Here is a 21,668-nt window from a genome sequence, read left to right on the forward strand (position 1 = left end):
CCGTTTCAGAATAGCCTCACAAATGACACAGATCTCACCAAACGAACAAAGTTGTACACAGTGTGCAACTTTCAACACGCAACGCGAAGCGCCAGCCGAACGAAGAGAGAACAAGCTGTTTCAGAACGCTTCGCGAATGAAGTTTCCAGCCCGCCGGCCGCTAGTGGCAACGCAGGAAAGAACGACGCCCGGCAGAGAAAGAAAAAGAAAAGCGCCGGCGGCGGGAAAGCTGGCCAGGCAGCCAGCTGAGTGAGTCGGCCGCGGGAGGTTGTTCGGGCGGAGGGAGAGGCCCAGGGAGCCCGTCCCAGCACAGCGGCAAGCAAGGCAGGCAAGCAAGCAGCAGAGGAGGCTCGCCGGCCCCTGCGCACGGCGACGCCGCCGCCAACCTTCGCAGCGAGCGGCAGCAGCAGGCCAGCCAGCCTTCAGCCCTCGGCGCCTCATCCCTCGCCCACACCACCGGCGGCAGCAGAACAACGACATGGCCGCGTAAAAAAGCCCGCTGCCTCGCACGCGTCCTCAGCTGAATATCTCCCTCTCCTCGCCGCCGCCAGGGGCCGCCGCGCGCGTCCCACGCACGCGGTGCGCGGGTTGGCCGCGATAACCCCACGTGACCATAGCGCGCGAAGCACGATGGGATCGTCGCGCGCCCCGTCGTCTGCAACGCTCACGTCGGGCGCCGCTTCAGTGGGCGATCAGCCGCTGTTGGTGCCGGTGTGTGCAACTGGGACTGCGTGTCTCCTCAGCGCCGCCGTGCGTGCTCCTCTCAGCGTGTCGTCTGCTGCTGCTGCTGCCAGCGTCGTTCGTCGCAGCCGATCCCGGCCTCGACTGTTGTGACTGACATCCTCGTGTGTTTCGGCGCCCGCGAGGGACTGTGCCACGACGTGTCGACGCGACGACGAAGCGGACGACCAGCACGGTTCGAACCGTGAGGCCGTCATTCCGTGTTCGACGCCAGACGCCTATGGCATGGGGGTAGAGGTCAGCCCACTGCATGCCCTCAGATTTAAGGTGAGTGTTCCCCGCTGCTATCACCGCTTTTTGTGTGTGTCTCCTGTCATGCGCTTGTGGATGTGTGCAAGTCCTGGCAAGCGTCTTTGCGATGCTCTCGCGCGCGTCCCCGCGACCGTCACCTACCGACTCCGGATCGCGCAGATGAGTTCGGGGAGGAGCGAGCACCCCGGGCATTCTTTTTATCGTCCGGACTGCAGCGCGAGTCCCGATTAAGAAGCTGCTGCGCGGTGGCATTGTTCCGTGTGAGCATCTGTGCGATAAGAGAGGCAGCTCTCGCTCGGAGCCGTGTCGTTCACCAGGGCAATCGTCGCGACCGGCACACCACCGGACGACGACGCCTTTGCTGTCAACAGCCTCGCGCTGACGTGCGCGCGTCCGTCTCGGTGAGGAAAGCGCGCTGCAATCGCCGGCCTAGCCAAGACGAACACCAAGAGGCTGCGATGTGTCGCGCTCCAGCGGCAGCCAGCGAGAAATACTGAGCCCCTGCCCCTTTCTGGTGGAAATTTCACCAAAGTGTTGGAAATTTCGACGTCTGTGCAATCCGTAATTATTACCCTTTACTTTAAGAAAAAATATTTGAGAATAGAATTTCAGAGCTAATCGGCGTTGTCTTAGCGAGACATCCCACGCGAAGGGCAGAGAATGCCTGTTTGCCCTAACACTCACCGGAGTCGGCACCGCGACACCGGAGCGATGCATCACCTTTCCTTCGGCACGCGTGAGATTCGCGCAGCTATCCCGCGCGCTGCCGGCAACGCGCTCCTCCGATTCACTCGAAGAACGCTTGCGCCGAGCGGGAAACGAATTCTTCGCCTCTGCGATGAGCTTTCGGTTCCAGCGCGAGCTCGGCGACGCGTGCTGCGGCGTCGCTCGGCGTCCGGCCGCCAGATGGCGCCACCACACAGGGCGCTTGCTGCTCGGTCGCCGCTCGTGTCTGTGGTTTCGTTTCTTCGCTCCGGCGTCTGTCGAGCTGCGTTTTAGTCAGCGTCTCCGGTTTTGGTTCCGGTTTCGCTGGTTGCTTCTAGTCGCCGCCGAGGCGCACCGACCAACTCAACTCGGTGGCGCGCATTTCTTTCCTCGAGTTGTCCGCGTGGCGTCTGTGATTGATGCGGGCGCCGCTTTTCTGAACGAGCGCTTCGCTTTAGTTGTACTCGTCGCTCGCGAGGATCGTAACTTCTAGAACGTTGTCAGGTGCGGTTTGAACTTAGTAAGATCATTTCTGTGCCTTTAGTCTAAATACCAGCCTTCATGCAGCATGCTTTCCGGCATATCGTTAAATGTAACGATACAAGTACGTTACACTTGAATGTGTACCTGCTCGTAAACACAATTATAGGTCTCCTGTGTCGTTATTGTGACAACAGTTTATTTACCTATCGTTGTTAAAACCACTTTTGCTATACTGTTAGTGCGGATTTTGTGAACCGTCGGGACGCACATTTGAGGACCTAATATATGAAGTGGTCTTTTAAAAATCTTGCTCTGTGTCCTGCTTAGGCCTAATGCTACTTAGTGCGCATCATCTGTCCGAGCTTGCTGTTGCTTCTGTGCTTGCTGACGTTCGTGTCGTTTGCCATTCGTTTTTAGCACGGTCCTCGTTGAAAACCGCCAAGATCCGCCGCGGGCTCTTGCCTACCCCGGGATGTGTGCCGTTGGCGCAGAATCGCTTTACGACAGTAGCCGTCGGGAGCCCGTGAACCGTTACCCTGACTGTGTCCTGCTGTCGTGCTTCGAGGGTGTGTGGTTCTCGACCGCTTGCGTTTCTCGGACGCGTTCTATTGTGGCGTTCTCGTGTCCCCCGTCAGGAGTGCTGAAAACTTGTTTCCCGCAAAATAAAGGCACGCCTAAGGTACTTGTGACTTTTGTCTTTACTGCTGTGCAGGAGATCATTTGCTGAGGGAGGCCGCTTGGTATTGGCCAACCCATTGTGCCGAAAAGTCCTTGCAGCTTTCAGGTGTCCTTCTGTTAACCGCTTGCTTAACTTTTCAAACTGGTTCTGTTCGGTAATAAAGACTAGATTGTCCATCACCTACGCATTTGTCTCCGATTCGACATTCGTAAATAAATACATGCATTTCGTAAGTAAATGTATGTACGTGGCCTCGCAGATTACCAGCCGTCCGATGCAGTACAGCCTCCCCGTTTGCCGATGACTTCAAAAACTTCACAGGCTTGCTCTTTTCTTTCAAAACTATGCTTGCCGCGAATGAACTTTTTACCATGCGAGTTTCGCCAACTAACGCTGCCGAAATATAGGCTGTCTTCGTTTTTGTTGCTGTTTATTCTGTTTGCTTTCACTTGCTGTCTATTTGTCTGTATTCACGGTACAGTGGCTCCACCTGGAAAACCCTGTTGCATAAGAACACCATTGTATTTTCCGAAGTAATGATACGTTGATGTTACCACGTATGAGAGATGCGAATTTGCAACAGATGCTCCCAGTAGTAAATTTCAACTACCGCCATTCTCTTTTCTTTTTACTGTCTCTTGTATTTGTACATAACCTTTACGGTAGCGGTCGTGAGGATTGTGGAAAATGTATGTTCCGAGTATGCTTTTTAAGTCTGTACATAATATTTAACTAGTGGTGTGTAAGCAACCTAGTGAAAAGCCTTTGAACGTTACCATTCTAGAAGCGTCAGTGACTATCGTCTACGCTAAAAGCTAGTTTCTTGAACATACTCTGTTTCGCGTTGGTTTCTGTGATTTTCTGTGAATTTTACGGCCTCCTGACTTTCTGTTGAACTCTTAAATTGACGCGAAGTACGAGATTGTACTGTTGGAAAGAGTGGAGCGAGCAAGTTGGCTGTCGTTATCGCGTCGCGGCCACCGATATCTTGTCGCGTAGCGCCCGCGCCGGAAAAAGCAGAAAGATAGATGCGACGCTCCTGCGTCGCCGGCGGCAAAGTTCACGCGCCGCTCGTCTGTCGTTGCTCTTGACAGCGACGAACGGCGTTCTGTCGATATCCCGCCACCCAGCGCGTTCAGTCCGAAGGCGTCCGCATCTCGCTGAGGGGGCGCTACCGGCGCCAACCGGAGGTGAGTCACGTGCGCGCTCTTTCCATCGCTTGGCAGATGGGCCGCCGCCTTGCGAGAGCGGCGCATGCGCCGCAGTACCTTCTTTCACCTCCCTATCCAGTCGGTGGGGCCCCCTGCTCCCCTCTCTGCTTGCACTGCCGCTTTAAAACTGTGCAGCCTCGTAGAAGCTATGAGGAGCACTTGCGAAGAGTCTTTTAATGCGCGACAGAAAGCAGTGCCATACTTCGTCTATTTCCGAGTAGACAGTGATCCTGCTAGCCAGTTAAATTCTAGTTTTTGTTGAGCAGTTTGCAGATGAACATTTGTTTTTCGCAGACTCAACAAAGCAGTTCGATGTGATCTAGAACCATGCTGAGGCACTCGCCATGTACGGTTGGATGAGGGCGCAGTCAAAATACGATGCCGTGTTTCGTCGACGCTTATTATTTAGCATACACTACAGCGAAAAATGTTCATCTCTTGTGATCACAAACGGCATTTGTGTTTCAAAACCTCGGCGAGTCAGTGCCGTTGGTACCGCGCTGTTTTGCAGTGTCGTCTGCTTGCGCCTATTTCTCTGTAGCAGACGACACGGGCGCGGATGCATATTGCGAAGCGGTACACCCACTCTCTTCCCTTCTTTGGCTGACGTCAGCACTAGCATCCAGTGCGCTGCCTGGTTTTGGTCAGACGGAACGCCGTTGCTGTTTTTCTCTCTCCGTCTGCGCTGCCGCCATATTTTGTTTGTCGGATCTCATCGTTCTTCTCCGTTTCATTTCTTGCTTACTGTGGGTTCGCTCCAGCAATCCCCGGCGCCTTCGGCTCCCGTCTGGCGCTGCTCAGGTCAAATTTTGCGGGCGTTTCAGGCCTGCCCAGGTTCGCTCTGCCCTGGGCCGATAGATGGCGCTGCAGTGGAAAAGAGAACTATCTTTGAATTCTGCCTCTGCCTGGGCAGCATATCCGTGCCTTCGGGCAACTTTAGTAGCCGACGGAGGTGGCCAGGCCGTGTCTTGCTGGTCTCTGGAAGTATTCGCTCCGCTCCGCGCCCTTTTTTCGCTCATTATATTCCTCCTGATCCAGATTTACAGGCTGAAACGAACTACCACTGCCGTAGTAATCAGGAAAGCGTTGTCCTAGTATTTAACTCTCTGCAGCGTGCGCGGCCCGCGTAGAAAGTAACCGAGCTGGCAGTGCAGTAATTTAAGCTATTTATGGAGGTAACTCAGATAGTCCGAACAAAAGAAGAAAACGGTATTCGGTTTGGTGCGGACATCTATCAACCGCATTATAATGTTTAGTCCGCACAAGTGCCCCCGTGCCGCCACCTGCTGCTGCCCGCAGACGATCGCTTGCACCTTTACTCCTCACAATGACGAAAGAAGGTATAAGTGTGTTGATTGCGGCTCAGCTTAGATTAATATTTTTCTCCACTTTAGAGCAGTGGAGAAATAGGGAATTCTGTATTGCGAATGCCTTCTGCATTTAAACTTGAGTGCGACTGCAATGCGTTGTCTCTGATTTGGATTTTATAACATAAAAAAATGAAAAGAAAGACGTTGCTTCTATTAGCATAAGTCGTAATAGTAAGGGACATGATCTCCACGAAACAAAATTAAGCTTAGATGAATCGGCGAGTCAGCCACAGTACGCCCTCTGGCGCCGCGTGCGTTTTGAAGGGAAACACCTGATGCGCATCTGTAGTAATTGTAGTAGATTCAGCGCCCCGTATCGAGAATCCTGTGCCTAGATTTCCAGTGGCCAGGCTCGGAAACTAAAACAAGCCGCTCAGACTTCTCTAGTCTTTGTTACTGTAGTTCACTTAGTTCTGTAAGGTCTTGTAGCCCGGTTAATGAAGCACCATGTCGTTAAAGCAGCTAGCTATTTCACTGGCATGAAAGTATTTCTACTTCAAATATACTCGAAGTTGAGATAGCCAATGTAGTAACACGCCACGTGGGGGTGAGGAGGTTGGAGAAGGGTGGGGGTATGAAGGCTTGCTTCGCGCAGCTAGCAGTCGGGAGCCCCGCCGAGCAACGGCATTGGCTGGTCGGGCCGGCGCGGCGGCGGCGGCAGCTGTAATAAATAAAGCGGCCAAGAGAGAACCGAGCTGGGGAGAAACGAGGGGCCTCGGCGATGGTGGCGAGGGGGATCTGAGCGAGCGAGAGGGAAAAGTGCATGGAGCGAGAGAAACAGCACCGAGTCTGAAGCAAGGAAAGGAGCGGCGAGAAAGAAAATCAAACGCAAACAACTGGCGAAGGAAACGGCGTAGGGAGCGCTGCCGAACCGCCGCCGAGGAGGGAGTTGGGTGGCGCCATCGCGCGACGCGCGCTTGTGCGCATGCGCTGTGAGTCGCTCGCCGGAATATTGCGGGGAGAAGGAAGGACGACGGGTGATGGGGTAGCGAAGCACGCAGACACATAGAGAGCTCCTTGCCTTGGAGAAGGAGAGAGGGTATTGTGAAAAATGGGGGACGTCGAGCAAACCAGCTGAGCCGCCGAGCCGGCCATTGTGAGGAGGCGAGGAAGAGGTAGCGGCTGAATTCTGCGAAATGGAGAGGAGTTTAGTGGAGAGAGAGAGAGCGTTACGGTAAGGAAGGGAAGAAGAGGACGATGCCTGCTTTTGTCTTTTCTGTTCGTCTTCTTTCAATTTCCTTTTTTATACTAAATTTGCTCTTGTGACGGTAAGTTCTTGCGCTGAAACTTTTTTTCGTTACTCGGATTGCTGTTCGCTCCGCGTCTCTCACTCGCTCGCCCCCTCTTTGCGCGACCTCCTTCCTCGATTGGTTTTTATACCTTGGTGTTTTTGCCTAGTTCGGAGGTTGGGAAACGGCAAGAGCGCCGGGAAGGGCTTCGGTTTTGATTGTTTTCCTTTTGTTTTCACCATACTCTCTCTCCCTCTCTCTGCGTGGTTCTTCGCGACGAGTACTGAGGGAATCGGGGGAGGAGGACCGATATGGAAGAGGCGTAGTAGTAGCGCGGAGCGAAGCGAGTGAAGCTCGCCGTCGTCGGCTTTTCAGAAGTTTTTTTGCCGAACGGGGAGGAGAGCCAAGCAAAAACACGCGAGCGCACATACTGGAAGAGGGGCAAAGCGAAGGGGGGGGGGGGGGGGGGGGCGGCGGTAGGCCCTCAAAGCGCATGCGCCTTGGCCCGGCGCCGGCGCTTTTTTCGAACGAGGGTATTGCGTCGGCTGCCTGGTCGGGAAAAACTGCGCCGGCGTGGTAGCGGCGGGGAGCCGACGACGCTTTGCGAGCTTGCGCTATCGATGTGCGGGGGCCGATGGCTCTGGCCCGCGGGTTGCTTGCTTTTGGCGAGCGCAAGGGGCCCCATCGTCTGGGGCGCCCGCACAACTTGCGACGCGGGCGTTACGGTATGTTTCTGGCCGCGCGCTCGAGTATTCGCGAGGTAGATCGCTGCCTGAAGGTTGTAAACACTCACTTAGTAGCGTTATTAGACTTAGACATAGTGACAAATGATTCCAGAAACACTGACGTCTTGAGACATCGAGATTTTCTGACGTAGTATAGCGTGCTGCGCACGTTATACTACACTGCGCACGTTGCACTGCGCACGTTACACTACTACACTGTGCTGTGTAGTAGTGTACGACAGTGCTGCGCACGTTTTCGATACTGCGCTCACGTGTGGCAGTCACAGCGATCACCCGAACGGAGGGAATGAATGTGTCGTGACGTCATGACGCGTCCACTTAGCGGGTGCCGAAACCCAAAGTGGCTCGCAGAAACCGGTGTTGCAGTAAATTATTTAAGACGCTCTGACGCTTACTGTTGTTTTATCTAACGTCTTTTTTTTAGGATTCTGACCTTAATTAAAAGGAAGGGCGAGTCGTGAATGTCATGACTCCATGAATCTGTGTTGTTCAAACATCTAGAAAGCGAAACATGTCTGCAGGACAACTGCTCCAGCCCAGCGCTACTTATTAGCTTTTGTCGTGGTACGCAAGCCAACGGGGCTGACGGACCTTGCTAGGGCAGGTGGAAGGGAAAGGATTTTATGTCCATCAAAGTCAACCCTCAATATTTCTCAATTTGGCAGTAAAAGCAGTTGACATAGCTAAATCTGTCGTCAGAACCGACTGATGAGCGTTTTTTTTTTTTCAAACGCATGGTTACTTACACCACTCTCTCTTACGTGTCGCGGGTACGCAGGCCGTGCCGTACAGATCGAAATACGGGCCAGTTCGAACCGGCAACCATGAGATCGATAGTGGAGGGCGTAAACGCGTGCAACAGTATTTCGAAATTTCGCCCGTGCCTAGTTGCAACGCCTTCTTCGGCCCATAGCAACGTGTATGCCAGCGTGTAGGTTTTGAGGGGCGGACGAAGGGAGTCGCGTCAATAACTAGCGGCATTGAGCGCGATTTTCGCGCCTTTTACATCCTAGAAGGCCCGTTATCTGTCCACTCGGGCAATAAATTCTGTAGGCCAGGTAAGTGCCATTTAAATACTTAGCTGTTAGCTACGACAAGTGTCAAGGGCCGCACTAGTCGCAAAGTACTGCTTGCGCATCAGTCTATAGCGCCAGAAGTGCGGTCGTTATTCCTGTTCGGCTTTCCGTTTATGTGTTTCGCTTTACATGTTACCTTTCTTTGATTTCATCTTTCCAGAAATTGATATCGGAGAGGCAGTGAATGACCGTAAGTGTATGCCTATTTGACGGAATAACAGCTTCATTGGTACTGTAGCACCAGCACTCGAAGCGCGCTCTCTCTCTCTTTTACCGAGCCGCTAGTACCTTATCATTAATAGCGGTGTAGTGATGGTCAGTAAGCAACAGTCATTCATTCGAAGAAGGATCTCTCAACATTGGGAACAGTACCCAAGCGCGAACTCGAATCGGGTGAGGGCGCTGCTATCATGCTGCGCTCAGACTGCAAGCCGCAGAATTTGCAGCAAAAATACTAGAGAGAACTCGCAGCCGCTGCGATCACTCGACTGCCATGGGAATCGTGGCTAACAAATGAATTTGTATAATCTTTCGTCTTTTCGCGGCTTCTAACGTTCTTCTGACGTAATTTCTAGCACTCTATCTTTCTAAACAGTTCTCTAAACACAGTAAGATAGTCAATTATTCTACGCTTAAATGCGTATTAATTGCGCGTAGTAGCGCTTATATTATTACGTGTACTCAAGTTGCCAACTCGCAAAGCCCTATGAAGCCAGAAGGACGAAGCTTGGGACGAATGCATCTACAGTTTATCATTCCCTTGGTAGCTGAACCGCCATCACTGCCACCCCCGTAGACTCTAGCGCCATAGTTTCTCCAGCATTTTTGCAGGAAACTAATGCTGCACACAAGAGCGCGCGAAGGCAGAGATAGAGAGACGAGCGCGTCGTAGCGGTCAGATCAGCTGGCAGCGAGCGTGTGGGGCAAGCTTGCCGCCGCCGTCGGGGATTCCTGCGGCGGGAGGCACGCGAAGGCCACGCGAAACGCCTCTGGCGTCTGCTGTTCTTCGCGCTGGAGAAAGGCACGGAAAAGAGCGAGCGAGAGAACACCGGCTGCACACGCTGCGCCCCCGCACGCGCGAGCGAGCGAGCGAAACGCAGTCAGCTGCACCGCGCAGGCAGCAGCAGCAGGACTTTGAACCTGCGGCGTCGGCGGGTGGCCCGTTCGCGGCGCGAGCAGGCCGTCGCTCCGTCAACGGGGGCGGCCGCTAGGTGGCGGGACCTCGCTACCCGCTTCGAAGGAGGAGGGAAGCGCCGCGCGTCTAGTCTGGTCCTCGGGGATGCTGTCATCCGTAGAGTTTCTCACTACAATACCTAGAGGGAAATCTGGCGCCACCGTCTACGGGAGTTTCTTAAGGGGGCACCGTGCCGTCATGGGAATGACGGTTGATGTGTCTGCGAGGCTCGTGTTGGCTGGTGTTGTAAGAGGCTTCGTCTAAAACGTGGATATGGCTACACAAATGACGCGTTCTCAAAGTAAACTCTTCATAAAATGTTTCCATTCATGCATATTACATCTTTACTCACCTACAATGCATGACCAAGCGAAACAGCTTTTCACGTGCTGTTTTAGTAGAAAATGAATCATTGTGACGGACGGAACGGTACTTGCCAAGGGCGTCTTCAAGGTGTCCTGTCTCTCCGTGAACGATGCCAATCCGAAGTCACAATATACCGGCACTCCCATGCATACCACAGCGCAGCAGCGCCAGATTTCCCTCTAGGTAATGTAGTGAGAAACTCTATGCCGTCATCATCATCGGTGCCGTCGCTGCGTTGTCTGTGGCTTTGTCTAGTCGGTTTAGGCTTAATAAAAAGTAGGGCTGGGTTGGGAACGCAGTCACCGTGTACACCTCGGCAGATTTATGCGGCCTTTGCTCGTTAGGATATGAATTTTTCGTCTCCGGCGTACCCGATATTCGGCGCCTGGCGCTCGCTCGCCGCAGCAGAGAAGCAATACACGCGAGCTTATACCTAAGCAGTCGACGTTGCAACATTTGTTAGTGAAGCATGTGACGAAACATGGTGTACCAAAGTAATAAACTCCCTACACTAAGTATATGCATTTTTAAATGGCACTGGCAGCAACTCTACGCATGCCGCCGCAATGTTGAGCAGTTGGGCAGATGCAGGCAGGCAGCGCCACTTTCTTGCGCAGCGGTCGCTCGCCAGCTGCATTTGGCACGCGAAGCGGGCCAGGCACGGTGGCGGTTTTCCTCTGGCCTCCTGCGGCAGCGGTCGTCACGGAGGACGTATTCGGCGAGGCCAGCGGCCTCTTCAGAGCCGTGTTAGACTGCATAACGATGATCTCAAACGGCATCCGCTTTGAAACGGGGCGGCATGAAACAATTGCATACAGCCTACTCGAGCTAATCACGTTTCGCTACCCTTCTAGCCCTGTCTAGCATTTTGCTTATCTCTACATTATTTAAGCTTATTTTACCAATGTTTTAAGCGTGCCTTGCGTATCTCGAGCGTCGAGTATGTTTTACGTTACCATCAGCTTCGAACGCCAGCGCTTCTGGGAGGTAAACGTTCTCTACGCCCCTGACCACAGACCGCAGGCAGGCAAGGCTTGCAGCGCCGCTTTAACGTGCGGCGGCCGTGTGGCGCGATCGAGCGGCTTGCTGCGGGGGCCTACGCAAGAGTCTTGTGGAGTCGGTTGGTCGCCGGCTGCGCTGGCCTGGAAAGCGGCCTCTTGCGCTGTTCACCGCGCGTCGGGGTTCGCTCGCTCGCTCGCCCGTTGGTGCGCTCGCGGGGCGCCCGGCCGCGTCGCACGTCGCAGCCGTGCGCCGTTTCCTCCTGGGGCAGGTCTCCCCCCTCCCTCCCGTCTCTCTCCGCCGGTCGCTTCCTCGAGCCCCGGCTGGCTTGGCTTGCCCCCGTTTCTTCGCGGCCGTGCCGCAAGACGCCCGCGGGGGCGCTACCCCCTCCGCTGTGTTGCTGGCGTCCGCGCCGATCGGCGGCGCGCTGCGCGAAATTCGCAGTGCACGTGAGCGGATTTTGCTCGAAACTGTTGCAGGAATAACCGCGCAATTCGGCGTCATCACATGGCTAGCGACTTTTCGGGAGAGTGGCGTGCTCTCTTGGCGCACGGATTCTCGAGTCGGGTCTCAAGCTCCTGTTCGTGTACCCCCGTCATCGAAGCTGTAGTTTCTCCTTTGCGGTGTTGTTCTGCATGAGAACTTTGACGGGCGGACCTTTGTGCGGACGGTGACCGCCTCCGTCAGGCGACACACATTCTATCGTTAAGAAATGTTTACTGGGCACGTATGTTACGAAGGTAATTCGAGAGCCTGTCAGAAAGAAGCGAGAAATCTTTATTCGCATGACTTTCTTATGAATTCAATGGAGATATGTAAAGGTTTTATTGTCTGGGAGTCGGTTGGTAGTCCTATCTGAGGGTAGACCAAACGCCGTTGGAAGGGGTGGCAGCGAGAGTAAATAACCTGGAACGCTCAGCTGGACATTTTCGACTTACATGTCTGCTCACGAGCCAATTTACAGCACGCGATATGGCTAATTCAAGAACCTGGTGGAAGCTTACATTGTTCTAGAACACCAACGACCCTCATAGAATAGCACCCTTGGTGCTGTCTCATTGCTAGTATCGACGCATACGCTGCAGCTCGTCCTTTCCTCTTGTGTCGTAGTGACTGTCAGCACATTTTGCGTCGCTGCGTGCGGACATGCCCAGCAAACAAGCATGTTGAGATGCGTCCGACGCGATTACCTACCGCAGTGGATGTATATCTTTAAAATGATCAAATAATTGTGCGCAAGCACGCGAAAACCGGGGCTGCGGCTTATCCAACGACAACGAAAGGGCTTGCGGCTTCGTCCCAGAAGAGAGTTTAGTTCAAAACCCATTAAAAACATCAAACGCATGAGCGTCGACGTGATGACGCTGCGTTTTCACTATAGTCCTGGCGTGCCAGCCTAGCTGCATCCACACGATAGCTTTCTGCAGCCTTGGTAGGGCGTATGGTTGGCAGGACGCGTTGTGCGGCGTTCGTTCGAGGAATGTCGTTGCTTTGGGGAATCCCCGTAAGCCTCGTGCAGTTATGTAAAGGAATGAGCCTGCGCACTGTATCTGACGCGGGCGTCGTTGTGCATTTTTTTTTGCAAGGTCGTCGAGTACAGTCGCGCAAGGTCTACGTTTGTGAAATTGCGGATGCCTCCCCCACGGATACCGAAGTCCCCCCCCCCCCTCCTCCTCTGTAAAGTTTACTTTCGAACTGGTTAGTAATCCACGGTAACGAGTGGGCAGCATTATGGATAGATGAGGACGCAGAAAGAAAGAAGGAAAACAGCCTTAGCTTCCAACAACCTTTTATTCCCAGATCGACGTGACTTAGAGACTGAGTAGGATGAAAATGCAAGCAACACAATGATATGCAAGCAAAAAAAAATACGATACAGAAATCACAAGTAATGCGACTATCGGGGAGGTATTGGTATTTAACTTGCGCTGCTATAACCTCGCGACTATGGGCCTGCCTGATATGGTTTCTGCGTGTAAGAGTCAAAAAGTAGCACCTTATTTGATAAACCAAACGGAGGTCTTCTGTTTCCTACACGGAGTCAACCGCTCAACCACACTTATTTCGGCCACAGTACACGCCGGCGGCTGCAGATTTGTTGCCACGAATTATTTCAAATCCAGTAAGTACTCCAGCCTCGGCGGAGTAGGTAGTCCTTGTGACAGTATTTATATATGCGAGTCCTCGGTGAATCGGTGTTACTGGCGTACCTCTTCGGCGTGGTACTCAAAGGAAAAAAAAACGTCGTACTCCGCATGCAGTACGCTGACGCGCGGTGCGTATAGCCTAGCATCGGCGGCGATAAAGCAGCGGCGCGGAGAGCAACGCCGGAAGCACGTGTGACCCCCTCGATTCCCCCCCCCCCAGCCCCTACCGCCGCTCTCACTAGCCGGGAGATGCGAACGAGGAGAGCAAGAAAAAGATGCCCGACTTCCGTTTCCGGTACCCGCCCGGCCGCGCTAGGAAGGAGCGGCTCCATCATCTATGGGGTCTGTGAGGGGGGAAGGGCGAGACTCCTGTCCCCCCCCCCCCGAACTTCTATACACGGGGATCCGCCACTATGCGTAAAGCATGTCGGGTTTGTTCTGCTGATGCGTGCTTACTATCAAACCAACCCCCTCCTGACCCACCCCTCCTCCGTTGTGTCTTGGCGTTCGACAGTGCCCTCTGGCGGACGCTCTTTCCGGCCTCGAGCTTTTGTTGTGTTGGCGAGCGAACCTGCAGTCCCATGGAGTCGGATTTGCGTGACACGTACCTCTTTCCTGCCGTACAACTTAAGAATTGGACAAAAATCATGCGAGGGTGATTTGCAGAAGCCAAGCGACTAGCTTCCCGGTGCGCCTGCTGAGATACGCTGCGGGGGGGGGGGGGGGGGGCAGTTAACATTGTTATACTGGGTCTATTTGTTAGTAGTAAAATACATGTGCGTACTGTGGCATTGCACTGCCTCCAGGATGGACCCGCATTACAAACGTAAAAACTTTCGCGAGGACCCACGTGGTGTGGTGCGTTGGGCTCCCAAATCGGCCCAGTTTGATAGTCAACACAGCCGCCCACGCACTGTGTCAGGAAAAGCCGAAGAAAATTTCCATTAGTGGAAAGAACGGTGACTTGGGTCGCCATTGAGTACAGATGCCTCGGTGCCCTCTTGCACGTTGCGTGGTGTACTAAGTGGTTCATGGGGGCCAGCTCTGTTCGCGGAGTTAGATATTCGATAGTGAACGCTATATGCACATTTGCGAGTGTACAGGTACATGGATAGAGCTTTACAATCGTACTGCTAACCCTGGGCAATGTTTTGAGGAAGGTCGCCGCTATGGTATCGCCGCCATGCACAGTGCGGTGATGATGGTGATAATTTTGGCGAATTGGCAGAATATCTAGGCTGGCAACATTGCGCCGCCAATTTTGCCTAGGCAGAACCTTGCGCAAATATAATTGAACGAATTCAATATCTATACATCTTCTGCCTTGTTTTTGCAATTCTGATCGGCTTTTCCCTATCTATGCCAGTGCTACTGTGCTTCCGGTCTCGCGCAAGCGCTGCCCGTTATCGGATTCTTCGCACTACCTGCTTATCGTGAACAGCACTTGACAATGCAGAGGTCGTACGAAATATTAGTGGAGCGGGAGCGCTTGGAACAACGGAGAACAAGAAGTGGCTTCTTGTCGGAGAATAGGACGATGCGTCTCGTATAGACAAAGGGGCTGCCTTCAATGCAGTCCAACTGGAGCGTACGCGCAGCCGTTACTTTCGCAAGCATCAATCTTTCTTCTGCTCTTCCAGTCACCCGTATTCTTTTGTAGTAACGAATTGAGAGGCGCCCATGGTGATTTTCTAAACAATGAAACTGTCATATATGAGGAGGAACCAATAAAGCGGTTGCAGAGGTATCAAAGCAAATCCGATTGAAGTCGGAGGTGATGCAGAAAGGCTTTTGTGGGTGGTAGGTATTCAGACATAACGAGCTTATAGCAGTGTCAGCCTAGATGTTCTGTCTGTGAGTCTAGGGCCGAGTTTGTGATTTAGTCTTACATGGACTTCTCCAAGACTCTTTTCGCTCCTGAACATCAGTAATTTGTCTCTGCAAAATCCATTTTCCTGTATATGTTTTAATGTCCGTCGACTGAAAGTTGTGAGGAAGTTTAGTTCCTTTAGTCAATTTTTCGCTTATTAAGAATTCCAAACGGGTTGTTTGAAGACAGCATATAGCAAATAGTGTAAGGTCAGAGGTTCGATATCTCCACACATATCGTATAGCACTAAGTAAAAATCTGTTACATATTCGCTTCTTGCAACGGTTTGGGAACCAGTCACATAGCATATCGTTTGTCCCTTATGATATCGCTTGACTTCAATAGACTCATGGTATCCAGAGCTGGTAGGCCTACCTCTCTGATTACAATAAATCCACATATCACCTTGTGTTAGCACATCTACTGACATGACGTGCACTGTCAGAACAAAGCAAACAGCGATGACCAATTCAGCATCCCATAGCCAGTCGTCGCTCGATCAAGAAATTTCCTTTCCACGGACGCCCACACCGGGCAGTGCGAGGCGCTCGCTCAAGATCTCGGAGGCCACGCCCTTACATCAAAGAACGAGGCGATATGCTGTCTTCTACCTTAGCGCGTACTCAACGACCCCTCGACCTCCATTTCTTTTTTTTTTTAACTCTCCTTAAGGAGCTCCTTCGATCTTCTTTCTCCGGCATTTCGCTGCTCAGCTTCAACGGCACGAGCCATAGGAACAGCTTGTGGCAATTGTTTGACCGAGAATGCCGGCGGAATCGCGCCTACGCGTTGGCGCTTCACGGTGAAACAATTGGCTTTGTAAGGCTCTGCCAAAGCGCTTCGGTGTGTACTACCTCGATCGGCCTCTCCTTTTTTTTTCTACGGCCATGGGGACAAAACCTGGTATGTCGACGTTTCTTTGTCACTTCCTTCCTTTCTCTCCGTTTCTTTCTTTTCATTCTTACCGTTCCCTTTCTTTTGCTGCGCCATTACGCCTAATTTCTTATCATATTTCCCCGTACTTACTGCGCTCCTGCAGATATAGCTCGGCTTTTTCGGTGGCTCGCTTTGGATTTTCTGCTGTTCCTTCGTCGTTTTGTCTCCTTAGAAACACCGAGGCATATTCTTAGTGCGCTAAGTTTTCACTCCGTTACAGTATATGTCTCTGCCTCGAAAAGCCATTGTTGTGTGATGTCCTATATTGCTATAGTGCGAGAGAGTATCGTTGTCGGGTACATTTGTCCTTGCACATAGCGTTTGTTAAGTGTACTTTTCGTTGAAATCACGTGGATGTGTGTATACTTGCCCCTTGCGGTTTCCGTTGCTGAAACATGTGGTGCGTCGGTTTAGAAGCCTCTGACTCTAATTAATACTCAGCCGCTGAGCAGACAGCTGCAGATATAATGCAATAACTGCTTAAGTCGTTTTATATTAAACGCAATGACTGCACCCTACTAATAACGCCATTCATAGAGATAATGTTAACTAGAATAACTATATTCTGGAGTTTTACGTGCCAAAACCACGAACTGAGTATAGGACGCGCCGTAATGTGGGCTCCGGATGAATTTCGACCATCTGAGGTGCTTTAAAGTGCGCTAAATTCAGGGGGAACGATCTTACGTTCCGTCTCCCCTCTCCCCTCCCCTGCCCATTCTGCATTCGAGCCCTCTCTGGTCGAGAATTTGCTTGTCACGAGATACGACTACCAGCGTTGTTGCTACAGCACATGTGTCCGGTAAAACCAGGTATCCCACGAGCGCTAACAAGTTTACGAACAAGCTCAAGCTCTCCGATGATTGCGACCCGACGCCGATTCAGCAGCGCATCCTCCGTGTCTCTCAACAGCTGCTGCCGCCGACCCTCCCCGGTCTGCTCTTCACAACAAGGGCGTGTCGACGACGTCTATAACCACGCGACCGCGCGCTCCGTTTGCATGCGAGCTTGGATTTCTGGAGGAAAGGGGGGGGGGGGGAGGCGGTAGTGGTAGGCGAGGGCCTTCCGCATCCTCCGCCGTCCGCTATCCGGCGCCCGTTTGTGGCCCGCCGACGTCCGTGTTTACTTCCGCGGTGGAATAGCGTGGCGTCGAACGGAGCCGCACTTCGCGGAGCGTAGGATCGCGGGAGCTTCAAAAACGGCGGCCCGCTTCGTCGTAGTCGTCGCGGCGAGAGGCGCAGGACCTCCCGCCGCTCGGCCCGCGCGCAGTCACGTCGACGCGCCGAAACCGACCGAGGAACGAACGCTCGGGAAAGGGGGGGTCCTCCTTCTTCTGGGCGCGAGGAAAATAAGATTGGGGGTGGCGTGGCGGTTGGAGGGAGAGAACGTGCGTAGCGTTCTGGCGTAGCGGTCCGTACACCGCTAGTCTCTCGATTCCCTTCCCCCCCCCCCCCGCCCTGCCACCTCTTTCGGCCGCCGCCGTCACCCATGCGTGCCGGAGACAGGGCCGCCGCAGAAGAGTCCCGTACGAGAAGGGAGCCAGGAAGGGAGCGAGAGGGGGATTACTATAGGATGCTTGGCGCTTGACTTCCAGCGCGCATTCGTCGTCGTCCGGCGAGGCCGGACAGCATTTCCTGATGCTCGGACGACAGCGACGACGACGACGCAGAGTTCTATACGCCGCGCTCTCCTTCCTCTCTGGCTGCTCCTGCTACTCAGCTTCTTTTTCTGCCGCAATGACGAGCTAAACGAAGGAAAGAAAAAAAAAAAAACTTGGAATGAAAGAGCAACACTCGCTTTCTTCCTCGAGTTCATGGCACAGCTGGCTGTGTGGCGAACGACGCAACAATACCTTCAGAGAACATGCACATAGGAACTCGGAACTCAACTCAGAACTCAGTCCAGAAAGAAAGTCGAAAACAAAACAGAGCGAAGGACGGCGTCGGAGGTCGTAGTTGATGAAGGAAGGACGCCGTCGCTTTAACTAAGTCTACGCCAGCACCTCCTCATTTCTCATCTCTTTTGTCTTCTCTGTTCTTTCGCCTTCCTCATCGCGGCGTCAGAACAACAGGCTGCGTGAATCTGGATGAAATGGCGGTGGTGGAGAGGGGATGACGCCGCGGCGATTGGGGTGGATCAAGATGGCGGCTCGCGGTGTTGCAGACGGTGCTGAACGAAAAAAAAAAGAAATTCAGCCAGAAAGGTGGAGAAATCGCCCGAGAACAAGGCACACGCAACGCACCACGGGAGGCCCGCAGCCAGCCCTACGCGAGGACTTCATAATAAACGCCGAGACGCTGCACTTCACGAAAAAGAAAAAAAAAGAGGAACTTGCGGAAAAGAAAAGTACGAAACCCGTAGACTTGGCTCTCAAATTGAAGGGGAAAGGAGAAAGATGTGGAGGAAAAGGCGAGACGAGGAGGCCCGTCTTTCTTTTTCCTTCGTCCTGCCAGCCCCGTATTCGGTTTTTGTTTTTCTATTTGCGAACCGGTTTGACCGGTGCGAACGAGGTCTCCGCGACGGACGCACGGCAACGCGCCGTCCGAGGCACAGCGCGCGGCCGAACCTCTCTCAAGGACCGCGCGCGCAGCGAGCCAGCCGTCCCTGCACATGCCGCGCAACGACGCCACGGCTGGAGTAGCCGCCGCTACTCCTACTCGGCTATTTGAGATCGCGAACACCAGTGACACCAGCGCGGCCCTGCCGGCAGAACCTGTATTGTGTGTTCGGCAGGAACACGCGGTCCGAGAGAAGATGCCCCCCTCGCCGACTCCAGTTCCCTCTCTCTGACGCGTACAGCTCTTGCAGACGGCAGCCGCACCGCGCATGCGCGTCAGTGCGCGCGCGCATAGACATGGGTCTCTCCCGCAACCGGTGTCCGCGTGGTGGAGCGCGCGCGTTTCGCATGGCTCGCTCAAGCTCTGTGCAACTAACCGCCTAGAGCCGAGCGCCTTGCCCAACGGCTCGAGCTGAGAGCGCCCACCAGGCCGTGGCCTAGGCTTATCCCGTTGGCCGAATCCGAGGGTTTTGACAATTCCAGACTTGCCTTGATCTGGTTTTTGTGTCATGTCAGCCGAACGAGTACCCATCTAACGCAGGCAGCGACGTAAGAATCCGACGGTGGCAATAGAAACGCCAAATAACTACGACGCTTGCGTTGCAGCTGGCAAAAGAAACGGTGCATCACAGAACATCGCGAAAGGATGCGGAAGAGTGAGTAGGCGTTCGTGTGTTGTACTGTCTTCACTATGGAACACGGCAAAGTACTTCAAGCTAGTACCTAAACGAGCTGTCTTCTTTCTTCTTTTTTTTTTCAATTTTGACGAGGGTCTGCACCCTTTTATTTAGTTACCTTTGTATGCATTATTGCAGCTTATTCCAAGGAAAAAAACGGAATAATGAACAGGAATGTCATGTCTTCTCGTGTCCAAGCATGAGTCGGTGAGTTCGCACAGGCCGATAGGCGGCGCCAAGCCATTGCGGGCCAGGCCTGCTGTCGTCCGGCGGCGGCTCCGGTTCGCGAGTATGCGGCTTTAATTATCCATACCCTCTGCACAACCGGTGCCTCGTCAGCGCGGGCTGTCACCGCAGCTGCCGTTGTAATAGTTTCAGCCGAACTCCGACAGACCCATGTCATACGAGCGCGGCTTACGAACGCGAAGGGTTTGTCAGGAGGGAAATTGCGGGCGTTTATGAAGTTCAAAGGCCCTACGTGAGCGCTACGGCTAATTAACCTGTGGCAATGTTTTGATATTGATTGTAGCTAACTTATGTGTTGACAATCTTGAAGGAAAGAAATGAAAGAATATTTATAAGTCAACTCATGCCCTTTGTATAGTTGGCTAGGTCTTGCAAACTTATCGATAATGATATCGTGCTATACGAAAAGTTACGAAAAATAATTATGGAAGGGCAGTTCTACTCAATTTCTTCTGCATTTGGACCATCAGAGTGCTTTAGGTATGTGTCTGCTTCGTGTTGATGCCATCAAAAGAGGCCTACTGGCAGCTTTGCCGATTTCCCAATGATCTCGCTCAAACTGTTGCTAATTGCGCCAAAATGTGCGTTGTCGCGGTCAGACAAGTGGTGAAAGTTTGAGAATGGTCATTTCCTGAGCTCGTTTATACACACGTTGCGAAAAGTTTCCTGCAGAAAACTGACATGAACAGCATGTGGTATGCCTTCTTCCCTGCTGTCTATGTCTGTGTCTTCGGCTGGAAACCTTTTCAACATTAGTTTCGCAATCCGGTTTGCGGCCTCCGAGACTCGGAATTCTGCGCTGTTGGCTCCACTTCGCCCGTCTCGAAGGCTATGTACCCCATTGTTGTGAGCGCCAGCGCTTCCAGCACGACTGGCGTCGGCGTGCATGGTTGCCCACATCCTCCGCGCAGCCGCTAGGGCGGCGCAGCTGTAACATCCCGTGCACCAACCGCAGAGCGCACAGCCAGCGGAGCGCAAAGAAAAAGGAGGAAAGAAATGAGACAAAGAAACCGTCCCGAGAGAGAGAGAGCAGGCGGCGGCACCTGTCGTGAAAAAAAAAAAGAAATCGCGCTGCGTCTCCTCGCCCGCCATCGCGGGTCTTGCCTTCTTTGCCGTTTCTGGTTTTACCGCCTCCGCGTTGCGCGACCTCCCCTCCTCCTTTCCTCGCCCCCCTTCCCCGTTTCTTTCTGCGCGCGTTGTCCCTGGCACGTCCCCAACGTTGGGCGCCAAGTTTTCAAACGGGCTGAGGACGCGTTCGAGCTTGGCACGCCCGGCGAAGCGGCGATGCTTTGCTTGCAGCCTGCTTGGCGCATGCGTGCCCACTTTTGCCTTCGATGTGTATAAATGGATGTTGTCTTCTTTCGGCGTGTTTTCTGGATGTGCGATCAAAGGCGTAACTCCCTTACGGGTTTTCCGTTGCACGATCGCGTCACGTGCTTGATTGCTGGCCACACTGTACTAACTGGAGAAACTGCTTCTGTAGGAGAAGTGCATACGCGAGAAAAAGAACTTGAGTATAATGACAATATAGCAGAGGAACCCATGTGTGATCCGGCTATTTATGACAGTCGGAACCATTGCTTAGTTACTGCTTCTTCGTGCTTCGTGTGAGTACATTGGAGCGTGTAAAAGGCAAAAGTAAGATGAGTGAGAGGCACATCCGGGGCATGAGATTATGTATTGTGTCAAGATAAACGCACAATTAGTGCAGTGTGAACCCTGACAGAGAACTTCGTAACGTTACAAAGTTCACAAAGTTCATGTACTGCAGCTTCTTCAGTACTTTACACAGCAGCGGCAACTGATTCACGAAGTTCCGCCAATGCATGAACTTGCTTCACACAATTTCCTCCACTTTAGTTCTTGTGTTGGTGCATTGTCTGGAGACGCGACTGAAATTTATCGGTAAAATATATTCTGGATTGTGGTCAGTACTGTTGAGCCTCTGCATAATGAAATAATTCAGAATCCGAGTCGTTTTGTGCCACGATACGTATGCAGATCACGAAACAGCAGGAACACGCATTAAGCCTCGTGGTTAACGCTGTTGTTTGTATTGGGGCCTCCCTGCAATGCACGACGTGTGTTCTGTCAAAAAGTTGTAAAGACGCCTGCTATATGTGGCGAAGTGTGTTCGCGCTTGCGCGTGGGAATGGCTCTCACCGTTATGTTCATAAGGCGACTAGGTGAGCTGGTCGGTAGAT

General features: G+C 53.0%; 1 protein-coding gene across 3 annotated transcripts in view; it reads left to right on the plus strand.

Annotated features, from left to right (window-relative positions):
* Positions 1-228: 228 nt before the first annotated feature.
* Positions 229-21,668, plus strand: part of LOC139047801 (SERTA domain-containing protein 2-like) — a 31,914-nt gene continuing 10,474 nt past the window's right edge. Inside the window, exons 1-2 of one of the 3 annotated variants that reach the window (XR_011507378.1) lie at positions 229-1,008; positions 2,599-3,053. Coding sequence is in view for 1 of the 3 variants with exons in the window: in XM_070521890.1 (XP_070377991.1) it covers positions 967-1,008 (42 nt within the window). In the remaining 2 variants the exon portion in view is untranslated. Of the gene's footprint in view, positions 1,009-2,598; positions 3,054-18,863; positions 19,198-21,668 lie in introns of those variants that run through there. The other 2 variants (XM_070521890.1, XM_070521891.1) reach the window with 2 other exon arrangements.

Source organism: Dermacentor albipictus, chromosome 7, assembly GCF_038994185.2.
Source record: "Dermacentor albipictus isolate Rhodes 1998 colony chromosome 7, USDA_Dalb.pri_finalv2, whole genome shotgun sequence".
NCBI lineage: Eukaryota > Metazoa > Arthropoda > Arachnida > Ixodida > Ixodidae > Dermacentor > Dermacentor albipictus.